At 45.0% G+C, this 18,296-nt stretch overlaps 1 protein-coding gene across 2 annotated transcripts in view; it reads right to left on the reverse strand.

Annotated features, from left to right (window-relative positions):
• The window catches only part of Dusp27 (dual specificity phosphatase 27 (putative)), a 29,751-nt gene extending 11,455 nt beyond the window's left edge, over positions 1 to 18,296 (reverse strand). Inside the window, exons 1-4 of one of the 2 annotated variants that reach the window (NM_001160049.1) lie at positions 18,190 to 18,296; positions 17,468 to 17,597; positions 2,429 to 2,523; positions 450 to 681 (exon numbers count right to left, since the gene is read on the reverse strand). In NM_001160049.1, the coding sequence (NP_001153521.1) occupies positions 450 to 681; positions 2,429 to 2,523; positions 17,468 to 17,577 (437 nt within the window). In that variant the 5' untranslated portion in view covers positions 17,578 to 17,597; positions 18,190 to 18,296. Of the gene's footprint in view, positions 1 to 449; positions 682 to 2,428; positions 2,524 to 17,467; positions 17,602 to 18,189 lie in introns of both variants that reach the window. The other variant, NM_001033344.3, reaches the window with a different exon arrangement.

Consider the following 18,296-nt stretch of genomic DNA (forward strand, 5'->3'; position numbering starts at 1 on the left):
TTCTTTCTACGTGAGGTTTATGAGAATGCATACACACACACACACACTATTGTGTACATTTTCATTGTTGTTAACCATGTATGCGCATGCTCATGCTCATGGGTACTGTCAGTAGCTCTTGGTGTTCTCTTGTCTGGTTATTAGAGATGTGATGGGCAGTGGAAAGGATGGAACTGGCAAACACCTATGTCAGGAAAACACTGGGAAGGGCAAGGCTGTGCTGGAGGGCATTCATGGGAAGGAGGAAGATAGGTGCTCATTTTGTCTGGGGATCTCTGCGTGCAGGTTGGTAGGAAGACTCTCTCCAGTGTCAGGCCTGGGTAAGTGGTCAGGCAGGCTCCATTTGATGGCAGGAACTGTGGGAGCCTTTGATGAGCTAGAGGAATTTCACCTCAGGGACTAACCAAGCAGAAGGACAGAGGGCCACGTCCTCCAGGGGTCACACTCACTTCTCAGCTATGAAGACGTTGGGCCACACCTCATCCACCTCATTCCGAGGGGCCTCTTGCCGGTCCTGGGTCAGCGCCCGCTGCAGGTCCAGCACACAGGGGGTGTTGAACAGGCTCCTGTCATCCATCTTCTCACGGACACGGTTGTACAGGTCTTCCACCAGCAGTTGTTCAGCAGACTCCAGCATGCCTGGACACTCAGTGTCTGTTCTGAGCCCCCGAGGCTTGAGTTCTAAAGGGGACAAGTGACATTTGTCTCAAAGAGTTATGAACACAACAGCTTTCCCTGTCCTTTGGGAGAGCCTCTCTTGGCTAGCTGGCTGCCAGGACCCTGGCACAGATGGACCACTGGGAGGCTCTGCCAGGAATGGTTTCATTGGGACTCAGGAGGACCATGACATCAACCTTAGACATTTGTCATCAGGATCTACTGCAGGTGGGTGTGAGGGAGGGGAACCAAGCTGGTTTCTGCCATTCATGTCTTTGTAAAGCTGGCTGATAACTTCTTAGACTTCTGTGTTTGACTATTCACCGTATGTCTGGTTCCTATCTTCATAGTGCATATCATAAGGATTTATTAAATGATTAAATGATGCTCTTTCCTAACATAGTCCACCCTATCACATCTGGAACACACACACACCTGGGGAAAGTTAGATTTTATCAGTCGTTTATGAGGCATTGCCTCCTGAGAGACATTACGTTTGCTTATGTGTTTCATTCGTTGCTTCCCCACACTGACGCTCAAGTGCCCGAGGTTCTCGCCTCTCTGCCTGCAGTTCTTATCTCTCTGCAGCCCTCGAAGCCTCAGTCACAGGAGGGTGGGAAAAGTGTGATCTCACCCCAGGACAAGATGTCAGAAAACTCAAATTAGAAATGAGTTCAAAATCCAACTACCTGAGCCCTCTGTCACCAGCCTTGCTGCCTTGCTCTGGCCAACCCCACCAGAGGTGAAGCAGATGGTAGAGAAGATCAGGAAAGAGTGGAATTGTGAAAGATGTCTGGCCCAAACTTCCTAGGAAACAAACCAAACCAAACCAGACCCCTACATTTCAAACATGATGAGTAGCCACGAGTGAAATAGAGAATGCTGTCTGCCTCAAAACTTGCAGTGTAGATACAACTGTCTCGACCCACCCTCCTTTCCCTTAACTTCCTCATACAATCTAGTTTGGGTGTGTGTATGTTGCAGGCACACACACCACAGTGTAAAGGACAACTTGTGGAAGTTGGTTCTTTCCTTCCACCATGTAAGATCAGAGGCTCAAAATTCAGGCCACCAGCCTTTGTCGAGAGCACCCTTACCCACGAGACATTTCCCTGGCCCCATTTTATCAGCTTTTTTTAAAAAAAGATTTATTTATTATTTATATGAGTACACTGCAGCTGTCTTCAGACACACACTAGAAAAGTGCATCGGATCCCATTACAGATGGTTATGAGCCACCATGTGGTTGCTGGGAATTGAACTCAGGACCTCTGGAAGAGCAGTCAGTGCTCTTAACCGATGAGCCATCTCTCCAGCCCTTTTATCATCTTTTAAAGACAGATTAAAAACTACCCTTAAGCAGAATGGATAGTGATCCAAATGTAGACATCGTTGTGAACAGAACTCTCTGGGTATTCCTTATTCCTATCAGTTTCCTGGGCTTTTAGGTTTGTGTCTACCACAACCCTCCCCCACTTCACAATCCTTGAAGTTAACAAAAACCAAAGTGACCAGCTCTGTGGTCAGAGTGGAGCCGCTTCCCTCCATGACTGTGGGCTAGAGAAGCATTCGTGTGATATGTGATTAGTTTACCTCGTCCCATGAATGTTACTGAGGTGGGTTTGGCACACCCGTCTCTGTGAGATCTGCTCTACTCAGTGTGATGGGCTGCACTGGACAGGGGTGCCTACCCCTTCCATCGGGCCCCCTACACAGGCCTTCTGTTGGCTATGGGCCCTGCTTCTGCTCACTCAGATGGTAGTTGTGTTACCTTCGTTGATGATCTGTTTGGCAGCTACAGCCGAGGAGAGGTGGATGGGCTCCATGAAGATGCTTTCGGTTTCTGCCTCTGAGACCACCGAGTACCTAGGAGAGAATGGACCCATGTGGATGATAAGCCCCGACACATGTGCATGAAGGCGTCCCGACAGTAGACAGCTGCTCTGATTTAACTCTGTGTGGAAAACAATGAGAGATGGCTGGGGAGCCCACACTATGTTTGGAGAACCCTGGGGATGCTGGGTGATTGGTATGCTGCAGTTTGGTACCCACTGGTACCCTTGGGGACCCATTGGTTTTCCAATCTGAAACAACACATGAGCCTGGGTTGATGTGGAAGGATGCGGTGGTCTGGATTGTAGAAAGAAGAGCAAGCATGTCTAGGCCAACCCTAGGCTTCCACTCTCTTTCATGTGCTAATGTTCATCTCCTCTCTCCTTCTGCCATCACTACAGTTGAGAATGTCACCAACTGTGCCTCTATAGGGTTCTGAGGGATTGGAAGGCTGGACAGGCCGTCCCTGTCCCCTCCATCTCCAATAGCTTTTCCCTGCTTGTAGGGAGCTGGGCAGACAATGGAGGTGAAGTGAAATGCCACAGGACTGCTCAAGTCACAGCCTTGATTCTGAGCTCAAAGGATCAAGAACCAGGTCCAGTCCAAGGAATCAATAAAATAATTCGGGTAAACATCAAAGCTATTTCTGAGAAGCAATGCAGTGGGTGTATGAAAGGGAGCACTGAGGAGCATGGAGATGTAGGGCAGGTCAAAGGTTAGGACCCCTGTGAAGTTCACCAGTGAACTGCACTCTGCATGAGTTCTGTTTTCCAGGTACGAGTGAGCACTGAGTTTCCTTGATCATCTAGTCTTGCCTTTGGAAACAGTGATTTTAAAAAGTAGGATGGATGACTTAGTGGAAAACAATTCTCAGTGCCTTCTGGGAATGTAATACAAATGTCCCACTGGGTAGTTACTGTTACTCTTCTTTCACAGATGACGAAGTGTGATCAGGGAACTGAAGAATATGGTCCAAATGGCAAAATGAAGATGCAAACAGGGTCGTGGTGCTCAACGTCCAGCCTTGTCTTTAGCACAATACACCAGTACCATTTAGGTTGCCACAGTGAGATGAGTTCATCAGAGAAGGCAATGCCAGCCAGGTTCCCAGGCCCAATACAGATCCAGCCATAGGAAAGCAGCTCATGAGATACTTGTGAGATCATGCACAGAGGGATGGATTTGGGCCAAATAAAGTTGAGCTGAGAAAAATCTAGCTGCTCTGAATAGAGAAAATTTGAGGTAAGCTGGAATAAAATGCATTGATTACCAGACAACCTCTCTTGTAGGTATGCGTGAGACCAGAGTATACTCTCAGGAGACTAGTGTGCTCACTGTCAGAAAGGCAAGGGGAAAATGCCCTCCTAGAAGAAAGAGGTGGCCTGTGACTCTACTCAGAGCATGACCAGATCTGCCTATGCAGACCAAGGAACAGCACAGTGTGGCTTAATTACCCATAGTTCCTGAGGGCTTTCCAATCAAAGTTCCCAATAGCAATGGGTCATTGAGGGCTTTCCTATCTTAGCCTCAAGTACTCCTTATGAACAGAAAGTGCAGTTCCAAGTATACATAGGGCTTCAGAATTACTGTGTAGAAGTCAAATGTCCCCAGACGCTCCCATGTTTGAAGAGCTGGCCCCTAGTTGATGATGCTATTTGGAAGGTCATGGAACTTTTGGCCTACCTGGTGAAAGTACCTTGAAGACTGTATGTATCTCAGGTTCAGGTCTAGTGTCCTCTGTCTTCTGGTCCATCTCTGTATATTCCCAAGATCAAGGATGTAGCCAATCCTACAGCTAATGCTTTCCCTATCATGATAGATTGTTTTCTCTCCAAAACCATAAGCTAAAATAAAACGTTTTTCTCTTGTGTCATCCTGTCAGTTATTCAGTCACAACGATGAAAAAGTAGGAAATACAGAAAATTGGCATTGGGGGTGGAGAAATGGCTAAGCAGTTAAGAGCATTGGCTGCTCTTCCAGAGGTCCTGAGTTCAATTCCCAGCAACCACATGGTGGGCTTACAACCATTTATAATGAGTTCTGATGTGGTCTCCTGGCATACAGGTGTATATACAGATAGAACACTCATACACATTGACTAAATGAAAAGTATTTTTTTAAAAAGAAAAGGGAATTGATATCAATAAAATGATATTATTCTGTGACTAAAGCTGACCATACAGCTTTTGCAACTGGCTTATGATGTGCACTGTGGGAAAACAAAACTCTGAAGTGCTGTAAGAGGTTAATGGGCCACTCAAGTTGGAGCTCAGAACACTAGAATCCTGAGCAAAATGAGGACAATACAAACTTGGCTTGTGAGTTTCAGATGAGAACAGAGACTGTTGGGGACTGGGTTAGAGGTCATGCATGCCACACTCCAGAAAAGAATCTGGGGGGTGGAGAGATGGCTCAGTGGTTGAGAGCACTGACTGCTCTTCCTGAGTTCAATTCCCAACAACCACATGGTGACTCATAACCATTTGTAATGGGATGAGTTTCCCTCTTCTGGTGTGTTTGAAGACAGCGACAGTGTATATATAAATAAAACAAATAATTATTTTTTAAAAACTTGAGTGTTTGGTGTTTGTTTGTTTGTTTTGTTTTGTTTTGTTTTTTTTTTAAAGATTTATTTATTTATTATATGTAAGTACACTGTAGCTGTCTTCAGACACCCCAGAAGAGGGAGTTAGATCTCGTTACGGATGGTTGTGAGCCACCATGTGGTTGCTGGGATTTGAACTCTGGACCTTCGGAAGAACAGTCGGGTGCTCTTACCCACTGAGCCATCTCACTAGCCCCTGTTTGTTTGTTTTTATTAGAGGACACAACTAAAACTTTACCTTGAGTTTCTGAACTGACTTTGAACTAGTCAACACTGGTGAAACGATTAGGACTGTGGGGAATCTTAAAGTTGTCCCAATGCATTTCAAAATGCATCATGAAATGGCCACGATCCTGTGAGGACCAGGGATGGAACACTACAGTTTGAATATGAACTGTCCCCTGCAGGCTCCTGTGTTTGAACATTTGCTCCCTAGCTGGTGGTACTGTTTTGAGAACTTTTGGGATGTGTGGCAGAAGTGAGTCACTAGTTGACCTTGAAGGTTACACTTGCCTCCAGCTTGAACCTATTTCTCTCTGTTTCCTGGTTGGCTGCAAGGGAGGGACCACTATCACATGCCTCCACTGCCAAAGATGAAGTCATTCCCGTTATCATCTTCCCTGCCGTGGTGTACTATAATATCTCAGAAACTGTGTGCCCAAACCAACCTTTTTTTCCCCTTTAACTCTTCTTTCATTGGAAATTCTGTACCAGTAAAGAGGAAAGTAACTAACTCAGGAGGGAACAACTGCAGATATTACCATTGCAAGAGAGAACAAGAGATATCTTTAGAGATCTCATTGCTTGGTAAAAACAATGAAAAACAAAAGTAGAGTACCCATTGATGTAGGGACAGTTTAGGCAGCCATCTCATGCCTGTCTCCAGAGCATGGGGATAAATGAGCAGTGAATGGGTAAGTGCATGTACCTGAAAAATGGATAAAAACTGATAAATGGATGACTGTCTGCCTAGGTGGATTACTCTAGGCATCGGGAAAACTGTCTGCATCCCATCAGAGGAATCAAACTCCACGGTCTCTGAGGTTCTGCTCTTTGACCTTCTCTCCAGCCCAAGTCCTTGCACTAGGTTCTTCATATTCTACTCCTGTCTGGCACTCTAGTCTTCATAAAGTTGTTTCCTTCTGCCACAGGTCTTGGCGGAAGCCTGTTATAGCAGTGTGGTTGCTTAGTCTCCTCTTCTTTCGGGTCTCAGTTCGACCATCTCTTCTTTAGGGAAGTCCCTTCTAGTCTTACATCATACTGCTTTCCTTTGTGTTATTCTACCAAATGAAACTTCAGACTTACTTATGAAATGTGTTCCTAAGTAGCTGTTTCCTGTGCTTGTCTCTGCTCTGCATGAGGGAAGGAAGGGAAGGAATGTGGATGGATATTCTGTTGAGCATTGTGTTCTAGAACCTAGGCAATGTATGGCTTGGCACCCAGCAAATGGTATAACAGGTATTTTCTGACTCACAGACTGAATTTGTCCTTAGTGGCACTGCATTTAAGGGAACATGGCAGTTACAACAACCAGCAACAAGATCTACAACTGATCAAGTATTTGCTACGTGTGAGGCCCAAAAAGCAAGCCAAATGCAAAACCTACATTATGGCTGTGCTCTGTCCCTACGTGGTCTCCGCACTCCTGAAGCCAAGTTGTACAATCTTTAAGGCTTACATGAACAGCTAGCCCTTTTTTTCTTCAGCTGGAAGAAGGACTGTCCGCAGGTCATTTGGGTTAAACTGGGCAGCAGCTGAGTTTCTACAAGACATTTTAGTCTATTTTTTAAGGTCACTGTGCCTTTTTCCATTCTATCTGCCTGTCAGCACCCCCTTCCCCCAAGGATTGCAGTGAAATAACAGCTATTTATTCTTTGGTTTTCATCTTTCTTGGGGGCAAGATGGTGGTTCCTCTAGTTCTTCTAGCCACCTTGCTGGATCGTGGGCCCAGGTCTTGAGGCAGGTTCCCCTCCTGGATTATGGTATTCTCCCTGGGAGTCCTGAGCTGTCATACATTGCATAGTAATTTCCTCTGCATTGAAACACTCCTTTCTGGAGGAAGGAAGAAGGTTTCTTACCATTCAGGAAGTAAATAACTCACAAGTCTCAGGAAGTTCCTGAAACTTAAGAAGATGTGTACAGCCTCTCTTCAGGGTTATATAAACAATAAACTTCCCAAGAAGAAATTCTCCAAACTACAGACAGACAGCCTGTACTTTGTGCAGACAGCTCCCAGGGAACATCTTTCACAAGTTGTCATCCATGGTAGACCCCAAAAGGCTTTCTCACATCTGTGATCTGACACTGATTGAAATTAACACAAGATGTGCCCTCAATTATCTGCTGTGGAAAGATGCCCACAAGGAGTTTAGCATGTGGTGTTGGTGGGAACTTGGTCTGGTTCACTTTTTTTGAGGGGCCTTGATCATGCATGTCATTTCCTCTAAACTATGGTCCCTTCAAATGAAGATCGGTGCTTTTGTATGGCGTTGTTTGGTTTTGTGGCACCTGGTCTCACTAGGTAACCCAGTCTGGCCTGAACTGTCTGTGTGTTTGTTTGGTTTTTGTGGTTGTTTTATTTGACACATGGTCTCACTGTGTAACTCAGGCTGGCTTGAACTCTCTGCATAGCCTAGGCTAGCTCAAATCCAGCATTCTGCTCCCACCTCCTGAGTTCTGGAATTACAGGCCTGTGCCGCCACAGCCAGTTTTCAGACTTAGTTTCAAATGACTAATGCAGAAATTGAGGCTCTGTCCTAAGTGTGCCTAAACTCTGAGACTCTGAAGAAAGATTTATAATTAAAATTTAAGAATAGATATGCCTGAGAGTTATTCCTGCTCCTGGAAGTAAAAACTGAACTTGGCTACTGAGTCAGAGACCATGACAAGATATCAGGAAGATCTATACTTTGGGGCAGTTGTCAGCTTTATAACAGGGATACAAGGAGAACAAACATTTCCTCCTGAAATGGAAACAAACATTTCCTCACAGTATGTCTGCTCCAGGCTGCTTGGCATTATCCAGTGTAGAGTGTGGAATGTAGACACCAATATTTCTCTGAGTCTGCTGCCGGCAGGAGATATAAACCTAACAGACCTAATATTGTTCTGCCACAGGTACAGTTTATGAAGTCTAATAATGAGGGGTATATAAAACTGAAAAGAAGTTACATTCTGCGGAGAATCAGGACTGTAGAAAAAGGAGGGAAGGAGGGAGGGAGGGAGAGAAGGAGGGGAAGAGAGAGAGAGAGGGAGAGAGAGAGAGAGAACACTGTGGTCCAGTTGATATTCGCAAGGTCAGTAAGCTGGCAGCCTTGAGGTTTTGATTTATGACCACATCTGTGCCTCAGCCCGTATTCCTGAGATGGGGTGAGGTGACATGCACACTCTGATTAGAAAGCAGCAAGGCTGGCTCTTCCAGAAGGACAGGCAGAAAAAAGAGGATCTAGGATCGATACATACCTCATCACAGGATCAGGAAAGCAGCGGCTAAAGAAGCCTTGAGGGCGAATTGAAAGAACACAATAAAGGGGGTTTGATGGACTTCCTAACCAGGAGCTGGCGGGCGGCGGCGGCAGCAGCCTCAGCGGCGCAGCTTTCTTTAAACCTGTGTTTTTCAAAATTGCAGACTGTGGCCCATTTGTGCATCATAAAATCAATTCAGTGGGTTATGCCCTGTGTGTGGGAATGGAAAAAACGGAAGGATAGAGGTAGGGAGAGAGGGAAGAGGGCAGGAGGGAGGGAGGAAACCACCATTCAGTGTACAGGATAAGGGTAGCTTGAGAACAATTTTTAAATCTATATGTATGGTGCATAAACTCTGAGCTGTGAGATAAATGGTTTGTTCTATGGCAGATTATAAACAGCCAGTGCACTAGACTGATTGCCAGGTAGCCTAGTGGACAGAATGGAGCTGTGACTTCTGGCTAATCACCTTAGTCCACTGCAGATGAAACAGGGGTGGAGTCTCAAGAGGGGGTGCCCTTTTTGGTTTGGCCTTTGTGGAAAATGCTAGGTCAGCACTGGTAGGGGAGAGGTGTTGGCAGAGGTCCGTGTCACCCTGATTTCTTCAGGTTGCTAGGAGGTGAAATGAAGGTGAGGGAGAAGAGCCCTCCTGGAGCTGCTGCATCAGACAGGGGTTTGCAGCTCACTGTTAACTTGTGAAGTCCTGGGAAACTGTCTACCTGGAAGACAGAAACTCTTGCTGCAGGCTTTCCCCAGGGAGCATGGCCCCCAGTGACTGGCTTTGCATCTAAGATGCTTGAAGCCTTAGTTAGAGATGGGGGCTTCCATGCCTGCCCATTGTCTACATCCTCTTGTCAGGTTCTTACGTCATGGGAAGTGATTCGGACGAGGCTTAAAATGTGAAGACTTCCTTCCAGGAAGACTCCACACCAGAAGTCTTCACACCAGAACCACAGTTACAGCCGCTGTGTTAATAGTGGCCATTTGGGCCAGGTGCTGGAGTGCTCAAAGCACCGCCCTTGTCTTATAGGAAAGTCTGCTATGGAGGGATCTAGGGCTGTTGTAGGTTGGTTGATGATGCCCTCTCCTGCAAAGGTGTATCTCCCAGAGTCTGAAAACTGCATTTTTTAAAAATAAAGGACCATGGTGATGTAAGTAAATGAAATATACTAAGATAAAATCACCCCAGATTAGGATTATACTCAAAGCCAATAGTAAGTGTCCTTGGAGACAAAGAGAAGACCAGGATTGGGATGATGCTACCCCAAGGCAAGAGTGGCCACAGCCAATCAAAGCTAGGAGGAGACAAGGGAGGGGTCCTCTAAACCCTCAGAGGGAACAAGGCTCACAGTGACCTTTATGTCAGGCTTTTCACCTTCCAAACTATGAGATAGTACATTTATGACTTTTTTAGCTGAACATGATGCTATAATTTGGTCAGAATCCTAGAAAACAAATACAAAAACTAAGGGTTTGTTGAGTTGGGCAAAGTAGTGCATTCTTGTAATCTCAGCACTTGGGAGTCTGGAGCAGGAGGCCACTGGAGGCCACTCTGGGCTACACAGTAAGGCTCTATCTTGACAGACAAGCAATGAAGAGTGTTGGCGAGCTATCCACTAACTTGGTGTATTGGTTTTAGAGAGAGTCAAACCTTCAGCTAAAGCAAGAAAGCAAGAGGGATCTAGTCTCAGGGAGCACTATTCATTATGGAGACGCAGAGGGACTGAGTCTCAGGGAGGACCGTTCAGTATTGGGACCCATAGCCAGAAGCAATGTTCTGCTGCTGAGAATGCAACATTTGACTACAGCAAAATCAGATGAATGATGTCCTCACTGGTGTGTGTGTGTGTTTGTGTGTACGCATCCATAAAGAAAAATATATTGACATTGTGAATTACTGAAAGAGATCCTTCTTTGGAAAAAAAATGAGCTAAACCACCATTTAGTAAATACCAAATGTGTTCATATATGCTGTATTATCTATTCTCAACCACTAAGAAAAATTACTATTCCTGATTGCTACTTATATAGCACATTCTCATGGCTAATGAGCCAAAGAGTAGACCTGACCTCAGTTTTGGTCCCAACCCAACAACAGGATTCAAGTTCTTTCCATGGTGCTATTTTGCCTCCTACAATGGTTCTTCCCTGTCCCCATGACTTAAAAAAAATAAATTTATCGAGATAGCATTTATGTACAAACTACATATACTTAAAATGTACACATTGGTGTGGCGAGTTTGGCCTATGTTTCCATTTGGGAGACCATGGCCACCATCGAGGTTTGTCATATCAACTCTCCTAAATTGCTGTAGCACGCTCTTTTGCAAGCCCTCCATCTTACTCCTTCCTGTCTTGTGCTCTTCAGGGAACCACTGATCCACTCTCTGTCACTAGAGAGATGAGTTCAGCTTTATATAATTTCATAAGAATAGAATCACCGGGTGTGCACTCGGTTTTGCCTGACAGCTTTTGCTCAGCATAATTTCTTGGGATCCATCCACAATTGTATGGGTTTATGCCTCATGCCCTCTTATTGCTGTAGTCTGTTCTTGTGTATGATGGCACCAATGTGACTCTCACTCACTTGTTGATAGACATTTGGACAATTTCTAACTTCTAATTTCTTAGGAAAAAGATGTCGCCGCCATCAGTGTACAATTCTTTACATGAAATTCAGCCATCATTTCTCAGTTCATATCTAGAATGGCTGGACCATACAGGGATAGAAGCATCTCTAGGTACGTATATGTGCAATTTTGTGACAAATGACAGTTTGTGAAAGGGACGTACTCTGTATTCCAGCCTCAGGTTGTTCTTGTTGCTGAGTCTTCATGGACAGCGGGGACAGTTAGGTTTCTGTTTGTTTGTTTGGGGGTTGGTTTTTTGTTTATTTGGTTGTTGTTTTTTGTTTGGTTGGTTTTTTTTTTTTCATTTCAGATACTCCAGTAGGTGTGTAATGGTAACTTATTGTGGGCTTCTCCCAATGACTAAGGAATTTTGAGCATAATTTCACATGCTCACATATGACATGTGTATCATGTTTGGGGAAGCACATTTTCAAATCTCTTGTTCATTTTTAAATCGAATTTTGAGAGCTATAATGCAGTCATTGAATTTTGAGCATTTAAAGAATTGTATTCTAGACATAAATACTTTGTCAGACATGTAACTTGCAGAAAGTTTTTCCTAGTCAGGGAGTTGTCTTTTCAGTCTGTGGGGTGCCTGCTGTGTAAGCGTGAGAATCCGAGTTAGATCCCTAGGACCCGTGTAGAAAGCCAGGCATTGTGCGTGTGTTTATAGCTCCACTACTGGGCAGGCAGAAGCAGGAGGCTCCCTCGAGTGCACACAGCAGCCAGCCCAGCCTAATCACTGAACCTGAGGCCAGTGAGGGAGCCTCTCTCAATAACAAAGTACATGGAGCCTAAGGGATGACACTTGAGGTTGACCTCTGACCTTAACACACTTATCCCACACACATGATCATGTACACACACACAGAGAGAGAGAGAGAGAGAGAGAGATCCAGACCCCACACACACACACACATCACCACCACCAGCACCACCAACAACAACAATAGCCCCACTGGGAATGGTTTTATCAGGGTTGGTTTAAGCTTCACTCTATGCAGGGGGATCGCTTCTTCCAAAGCCGCGCTTATCATGTAAGATAGTAATAGCTCACATTAAAGACTGTGGCAACATGGCAGGAAGAGAAATAGCCCATGGTGTGTCATCCTGTGTGAGCCTTCCTGGAAGACATGTGAAAAGGTCGCTGATCAGAGATCTGCTTGCAGGAAGTTGTAAGTAGTAGACACAAACCAAGAGAGGCATCAACCTAGAAGCAGTGGGATTGGGCAGTCATCCCTGAGAACCAGAGAAAATCTGCTGTGCAGGGACCATGTCTGAAGGTTACTCAGCTTATTCCTCTTCTATTTTGGGCTCATCCTAGTTTTTTTGTGGGAAGCAGGGTTGGCTGCTTCAGGGTGAAGGGTCCCACACAGGCATATTTCAATATTAGTAAGGGCTTTTGTCCTGTGGCTGGCTAGCCTGATAGGAGACAGTGCCACTCTGGCTCCTCCCCCTCATCTCAGTGGCTCCCCTTACTTCGTGTGTACTTGCTGTCTGCCTTCCTCAGCAGATCTGAGGAGCCCAACCACATCAGGGGACAGTTAATAAAACATATTCTCCAGGGCAGTATTTATACACACCCGACTTCATTTATCCAGCCTAGTGTTAACATCGTCATGTCTGGGTATATACTTCCTTGTGCTCGTTTTACTCAGTTTTGTTTGGATGTGTGAAGAGCGAGCGTGCTGTGTCGGAGGAGAGCCAATGCACTTAACTTCAGTAGATAGAGTGTAAGAGCTCCTGGTGACTGATTCTGCCAGTTCACACTCTCACCAGCAAGGCAGGGGAGCTCTAATTCATTCACACCCTCTTAATGTTGTCCCTAGAGACTTTCATTTCAGATATTCTGGTGAGCATGATGTAGTGGTAAATTGTGGTTTAATTTAATTATTATTATTTTTTAAACCACAGTTTAACTATTGTCAGAAAAAATTGTTGTTATATACATAGCCTACTAACTGACTTATTTTAGTAAATATTCTATATGCCCATGATAAAAATGAATATTTTGAAGCAGGGTGTGGTGGCACACGCCTTTAATCCCAGCACTCGGGAGCAGAGGCAGGCAGATTTCTGAGTTCGAGGTCAGCCTGGTCTACAGAGTGAGTTCCAGGACAGCCAGTGCTACACAGAGAAACCCTGTCTAGAAAAAACCAAAAAAAAAAAAAAAAAAAAAAAAAAAGAATATTTTGAAGTGATCAGGCACACACATACACCTGTTCTATAAATATCAATTAGGTTAATTTTGTTTGAATTTTCTATATTCTTCATGATTTATTTATCTCATTCTATCATCTAATAAGATAGGTTTTAAAAACATTTGATTAAGATTTTGAAGTTTAAGTTTTTCACTTCTGTCAGTTTTTTTTAATTAATTATTTTATGTGTATGAGTGTATTGTATGTGCCCACAGATGTATGTAGTGCCCACAGAGGCCAGAAGAGGGTGCTGTGTCCTTGGAGACTGGAGTTACAGACCTTTGTGCGCTGCTGTGTGGATGCTGAAAAATGAATCCTAGCCCTCCAGGAAAACACCCAATGCTTTTAACTGAGCCATCCCTCCTGCCTGGGCTTTTGTTTTGTGTTATTACTTTATGCAGTTCAAGGCTACCTTGTTAGGCCATAGGTATTTAAAATGATTATTTTGCCTGGTGAATTGAACGTTCAATCACTATGAAATTTCCTTCTTCTTCTTTTTTATTTTTTTCTAACATGCTTATTTTATACTCCAACTTGTCTGATATTGATAGGTTCCACTGGCCTCTTTTCTGTTTGTGTCTACACTTGTGGCAGCTTCTGTTTATCTTCCAGAGATGACTATAATATTTCCTATCCTAATTTTTCTCTCTATAATGCAACTTTAAAACTCTTTTGATTGAACTGTGAGTCTATATCCTTTCTCTTTGAAATTGAGTGTGTGTTTGTCTGTGTGCAAAGTACAGCACTATAGTCTATGTATAAAGAAACTAGTCTAAGTATAAAAAAAAATCTAGTACACTTCATCTTTTTTTTTTTTTTTTGAACACAATTCTTGGAATTTAGCAGCCTTGTTTTGTTAAACCCTGAAGTGACCCACATGAAGAATTTGCACAGAAAGATAATCTTAGGAGTTCTGAACAACTATCCAGTTAGTCACAATATAAACCGACAATCACGAGACCTTTTTCTGACTCATGGCCTCAGCTGTTGGGGTTCCCTTAGGCTTAAAGTCATCCCTGATCGTCTAACTCTTCCAGCTCAGACACCGCTAACCAAAGGCGCGCTCACCCCGGTGGGCCTTTCCAGGTACCTAATTATCAACATAATTCACTGTCGTTTTATGTCACTGGTTTCTGAACAATCAGTAAAATACAAATTTTCTCTTGTTAGCCTTTGTGTATCCTTATGGTGCAAACAGCATGCCGACTTTTTAAAAGAGAGTTTGATAATTTTGCTCTTTTAATTGGAATATTTGATCTATTCATATTTAACGCAATTATGTCTCTAATTAAACACACATTTTACCTTTCCTTCCTATTTGTTGTACCTTTTCTGTATTTTTTGGTTCTTTCTTTCTTCTTTTGCTTTCTCCCGCCTTGCTGATTATATTTCACACTACCGGTTTTCCCTCTTTAGCGATACACTAGTTACGGATTCTTTTGCAGCAGTTTCCAGTAGTTACGCTGCAAACTACAACACGTTCTAGACTTCCTGCCTTAAAGTCTAGTTTCAGGCAGTCATTCAGATAATGATCATTAGGTTGCCGAGGAAGAAAGACACAAACAGGGTTGACATGGGGTGCTGGCTGTCCTGCATACTGAGATCACAGTCTACTAAGTTTTTGAAGAGTGAACTTTGGGTGGTATGTGCTCCGATTTTCCATGAGCAAGATACAACCTGCAGAGGCCGTTCAACCTTCAGGGAAGTCCCACTTTCCCACCCACTTTACAAGTGGCAGTAGAAGACAATGAACACAGGCCTCTGCAGACCGAGAGGCCAAGGGAAGTGGCAAATAAGAGCGATCCTCTCAAGAGACATGTCCTGGTTAGACTAGATTTCCTCATTTCTAGAGTAGCCATGTTCACCAGTAGCAGGACGGCTCCATCTTCCTCTCCTTTCATAGGATGGAAACTTTCCTACCCATCATCCTGGTGAGACTGTGAGCTGATACATTTGGGTCTGAGAATAAAAGTGTTCTGTGTGGGCACAAAGGCTGACGTGGGTAGACTGCCTGGAGGAGTACAACATGGCCAATGCTGCTATGTATCAACAAACTTACTTCCCCTTCTCCCTGGGCCCTGAAACCTGGGATCTATTGTCCTTTGCAAGGAAGTAGGACCTTGCAGAGTTCCAGCTGGTGGACTATGAACACAAGGGAAGTGTCTCTTTTTTTCTGAGGAAACTCCGCCCAGGGAACAGCTTGGTTCTACTCCTTTTTATCTTGATGCTGATGAGCACAGTGACTGGAAAAGGCAACGTTTCTCTAGTGAACTGGAAGATAGTAGGGGTTCTCTGCTCCCGACTGTGTTGCTCAAGGACCTGCCCCGGAGTTTATCTGAATGAAAAAGACTCCTCTGTTTGGTCTACACAAGACTGCCACTCCCTATCCACACCCTGGGGAATGTGGTTTGAATAAGAACTGCTTCTGTAGATTCACCGTTTGAATGCTTGGGTATCCGGGAGTGGTACTAGAGAGGGATTTTTAGGTGTGGTCTTGCTGCAGGAAGTGTGTCCCTGGGGGTGGGCTTTGAGGTTTCAAAAGCTCAAACCAGGCCCAGAGTTGCTCTTTCTTCCTGCTGCCTGAAGATCCGGATGTAGAATTCTTAGCTACTTTTCCAGTACCGTGTCTGCCACGCTCCCCACCATGATGACAATGGACTAAACCTCTGAACCTGTTAGCCAGCCCTCTCAATTAAATGCTTTCCTTGATAAGAGTTGCTGTGGTTGTCAGCTATTGGATGGGTCACACGGCCCCCAATGGAGGAGCTAGAGAAAGTACCCAAGGAGCTAAAGGGAACTGCAACCCTATAGGTGGAACAACAATATGAACTAACCATACCCGGGAGCTCTTGTCTTTAGCTGCATATGTATCGAAAGATGGCCTAGTCGGTCATCACTGCAAAGAGAGGCCCATTGGACTTGCAAACTTTATATGCCCCAGTACAGGGGAACACCAGGGCCAAAAAGGGGGAGTGGGTGGGTAGGGGATTGGGGGTGGGTGGGTATGGGGGACCTTTGGGATAGCATTGAAAATGTAAACGAGGAAAATACCTAATTAAAAAAAAAAAGAGTTGCTGTGGTTGTGGTGTCTCTTCAAAGCAGTAGGACACTGACTAAGACAGGAAGTGTGGAAGAGTACAACACCATCTTAAATCTCTAACTATGATAGCTTTTCTAGGTCTGTCACACGATGCTGAACTTTAAAGGTGAAATCTCTAAATTCCATCTGGGCCGAGTTCCTGACCCATGCGTGGTGAGTTCATGGGTCTTAGACAACCCCAAAGCTCATAGCTTATTTAATGAGCTGTCTTCCTTCACCAGAGAGCTTTGAACACTGAGAAGCAGAAGCCAGTGAGGGAGACTCCAAGAGAACTCAGGAACACTTGGGTGAAGACGAAGCCATGGATGCTTAGAAGTCAAGGTTCTGAGGGCAAAAGTGTAGAGGGAAGATCAGCATGCTCTAAGGCCCTGGTTCAGTCCCCCGTCAGGTGAGAAGTGGGGGAGGAAACAGTTCCCTGCGATACCTTAGTTGAGCTTCTCTTTTGATTGACAGGGAGACAGACATGGGCTCAAGACCTTAGTGATTCTTCACATCATTTGTCAACAGAGCTATGGTACTACGGTAGAACAGAAACAGGTCTCTGTTCTCAGTCGTGACAGAAGAAAACGGGAATATATGGTATTTTCTTTAAAATCAACACCTCCATTGTGGTACAAAATAATTTTAGTACCAGGGCTTGGCCCTTGGTCCTCATTCCTTCTTCATCTCTCCTCTTAGACTTTCTGGCATCTCAACCCCATATCCAGCCCTGGTCCTGGTGAATCAAGTGCATCCTGTCGGTTGACCTGCCAAATTCCTACTTCCAGGTTCAGGCCAGCAGCAGCACCTCCCAGAAGCCTCTGGTCTTTCCCTGTGTGCTTGTCACCCCTCCCCCACCCTACCAGCCCACAGCACCACACATTCTGGAGAGACCAACGTCTAGCTCTCACCACCACGCCTCAGTCCACCATCCTGGGGAATAGAGCCCAGCGTCATGCTGACTGGCTCCTATGACACTCAGCAGTGGCCCACTTACTGGCTTGGGGAGGGACTCCGGAGATAGCGGGCCTGTACAGCTCTCACATCTGCTTCATCCTCCTCGTTTGGAACTACCTGCTCCTCCTCTGCGTCTCCACCGGTAGCCATGTCAGCCTGTCAGCCTCTGTCTGCCTGACAGGAAGAGGTTGTTTAGGGAATTAGATTCCATAGGCTTTGTAGGGGGAGGGGGACGTGTCACCAATGTCACCTTGGTGGACTGAGAATGGGGAGGGGAGGGCGTGCTAATACCCGAGTGGGTAAAGGAGCCATAGGGAAACCAAGAAGATGAAGGCCGACTGTCCTTAGAAGGATACCATGAGGTGACACAATATGTAAGAAGTGACATCTTGACTCCTTTCGTGGATATTAACAGGGAAGCAGAGAGGAAAAGCAAAGGTTTATTTTAACTGTAGTGTGGGAGGTTTGTGAAAGGCGGTGGATTCCCCAGACTAAAAAGGACATTTGAAGTCCCCCTTCCAACTACATTAATGTACACACCTTTTATCTTACTGGAAGGGAAAACAGGCTCCCTTCAGTGATATTTATTGACTCTGTGTCATTCAGGGCCTTGGGCTGAAGGTCCACCCCATAGCCTACCTATTAAGGCACAAAAAGTCCCTGATAGCTAGTCCCAGCTATGGCTGTGGCCTGACACTCAGGGCAGACTGGCACCCCTGAAGTCTAAGTCCCAGCTCACCACAGAAGGGAACGAACACTCACCTTGTGCTGGTGTGTCCTCACCAAGGACCAAGAACCCCAGGAAAGTGACCAGAAGTTTGGTCTAGAGAGGGACGGGAGCTTTCTCTTCTCTGGTGTGCTTCTGCTCT

This window comes from Mus musculus, chromosome 1 (assembly GCF_000001635.26).
Source record: "Mus musculus strain C57BL/6J chromosome 1, GRCm38.p6 C57BL/6J".
Taxonomy (NCBI): Eukaryota; Metazoa; Chordata; class Mammalia; order Rodentia; family Muridae; genus Mus; species Mus musculus.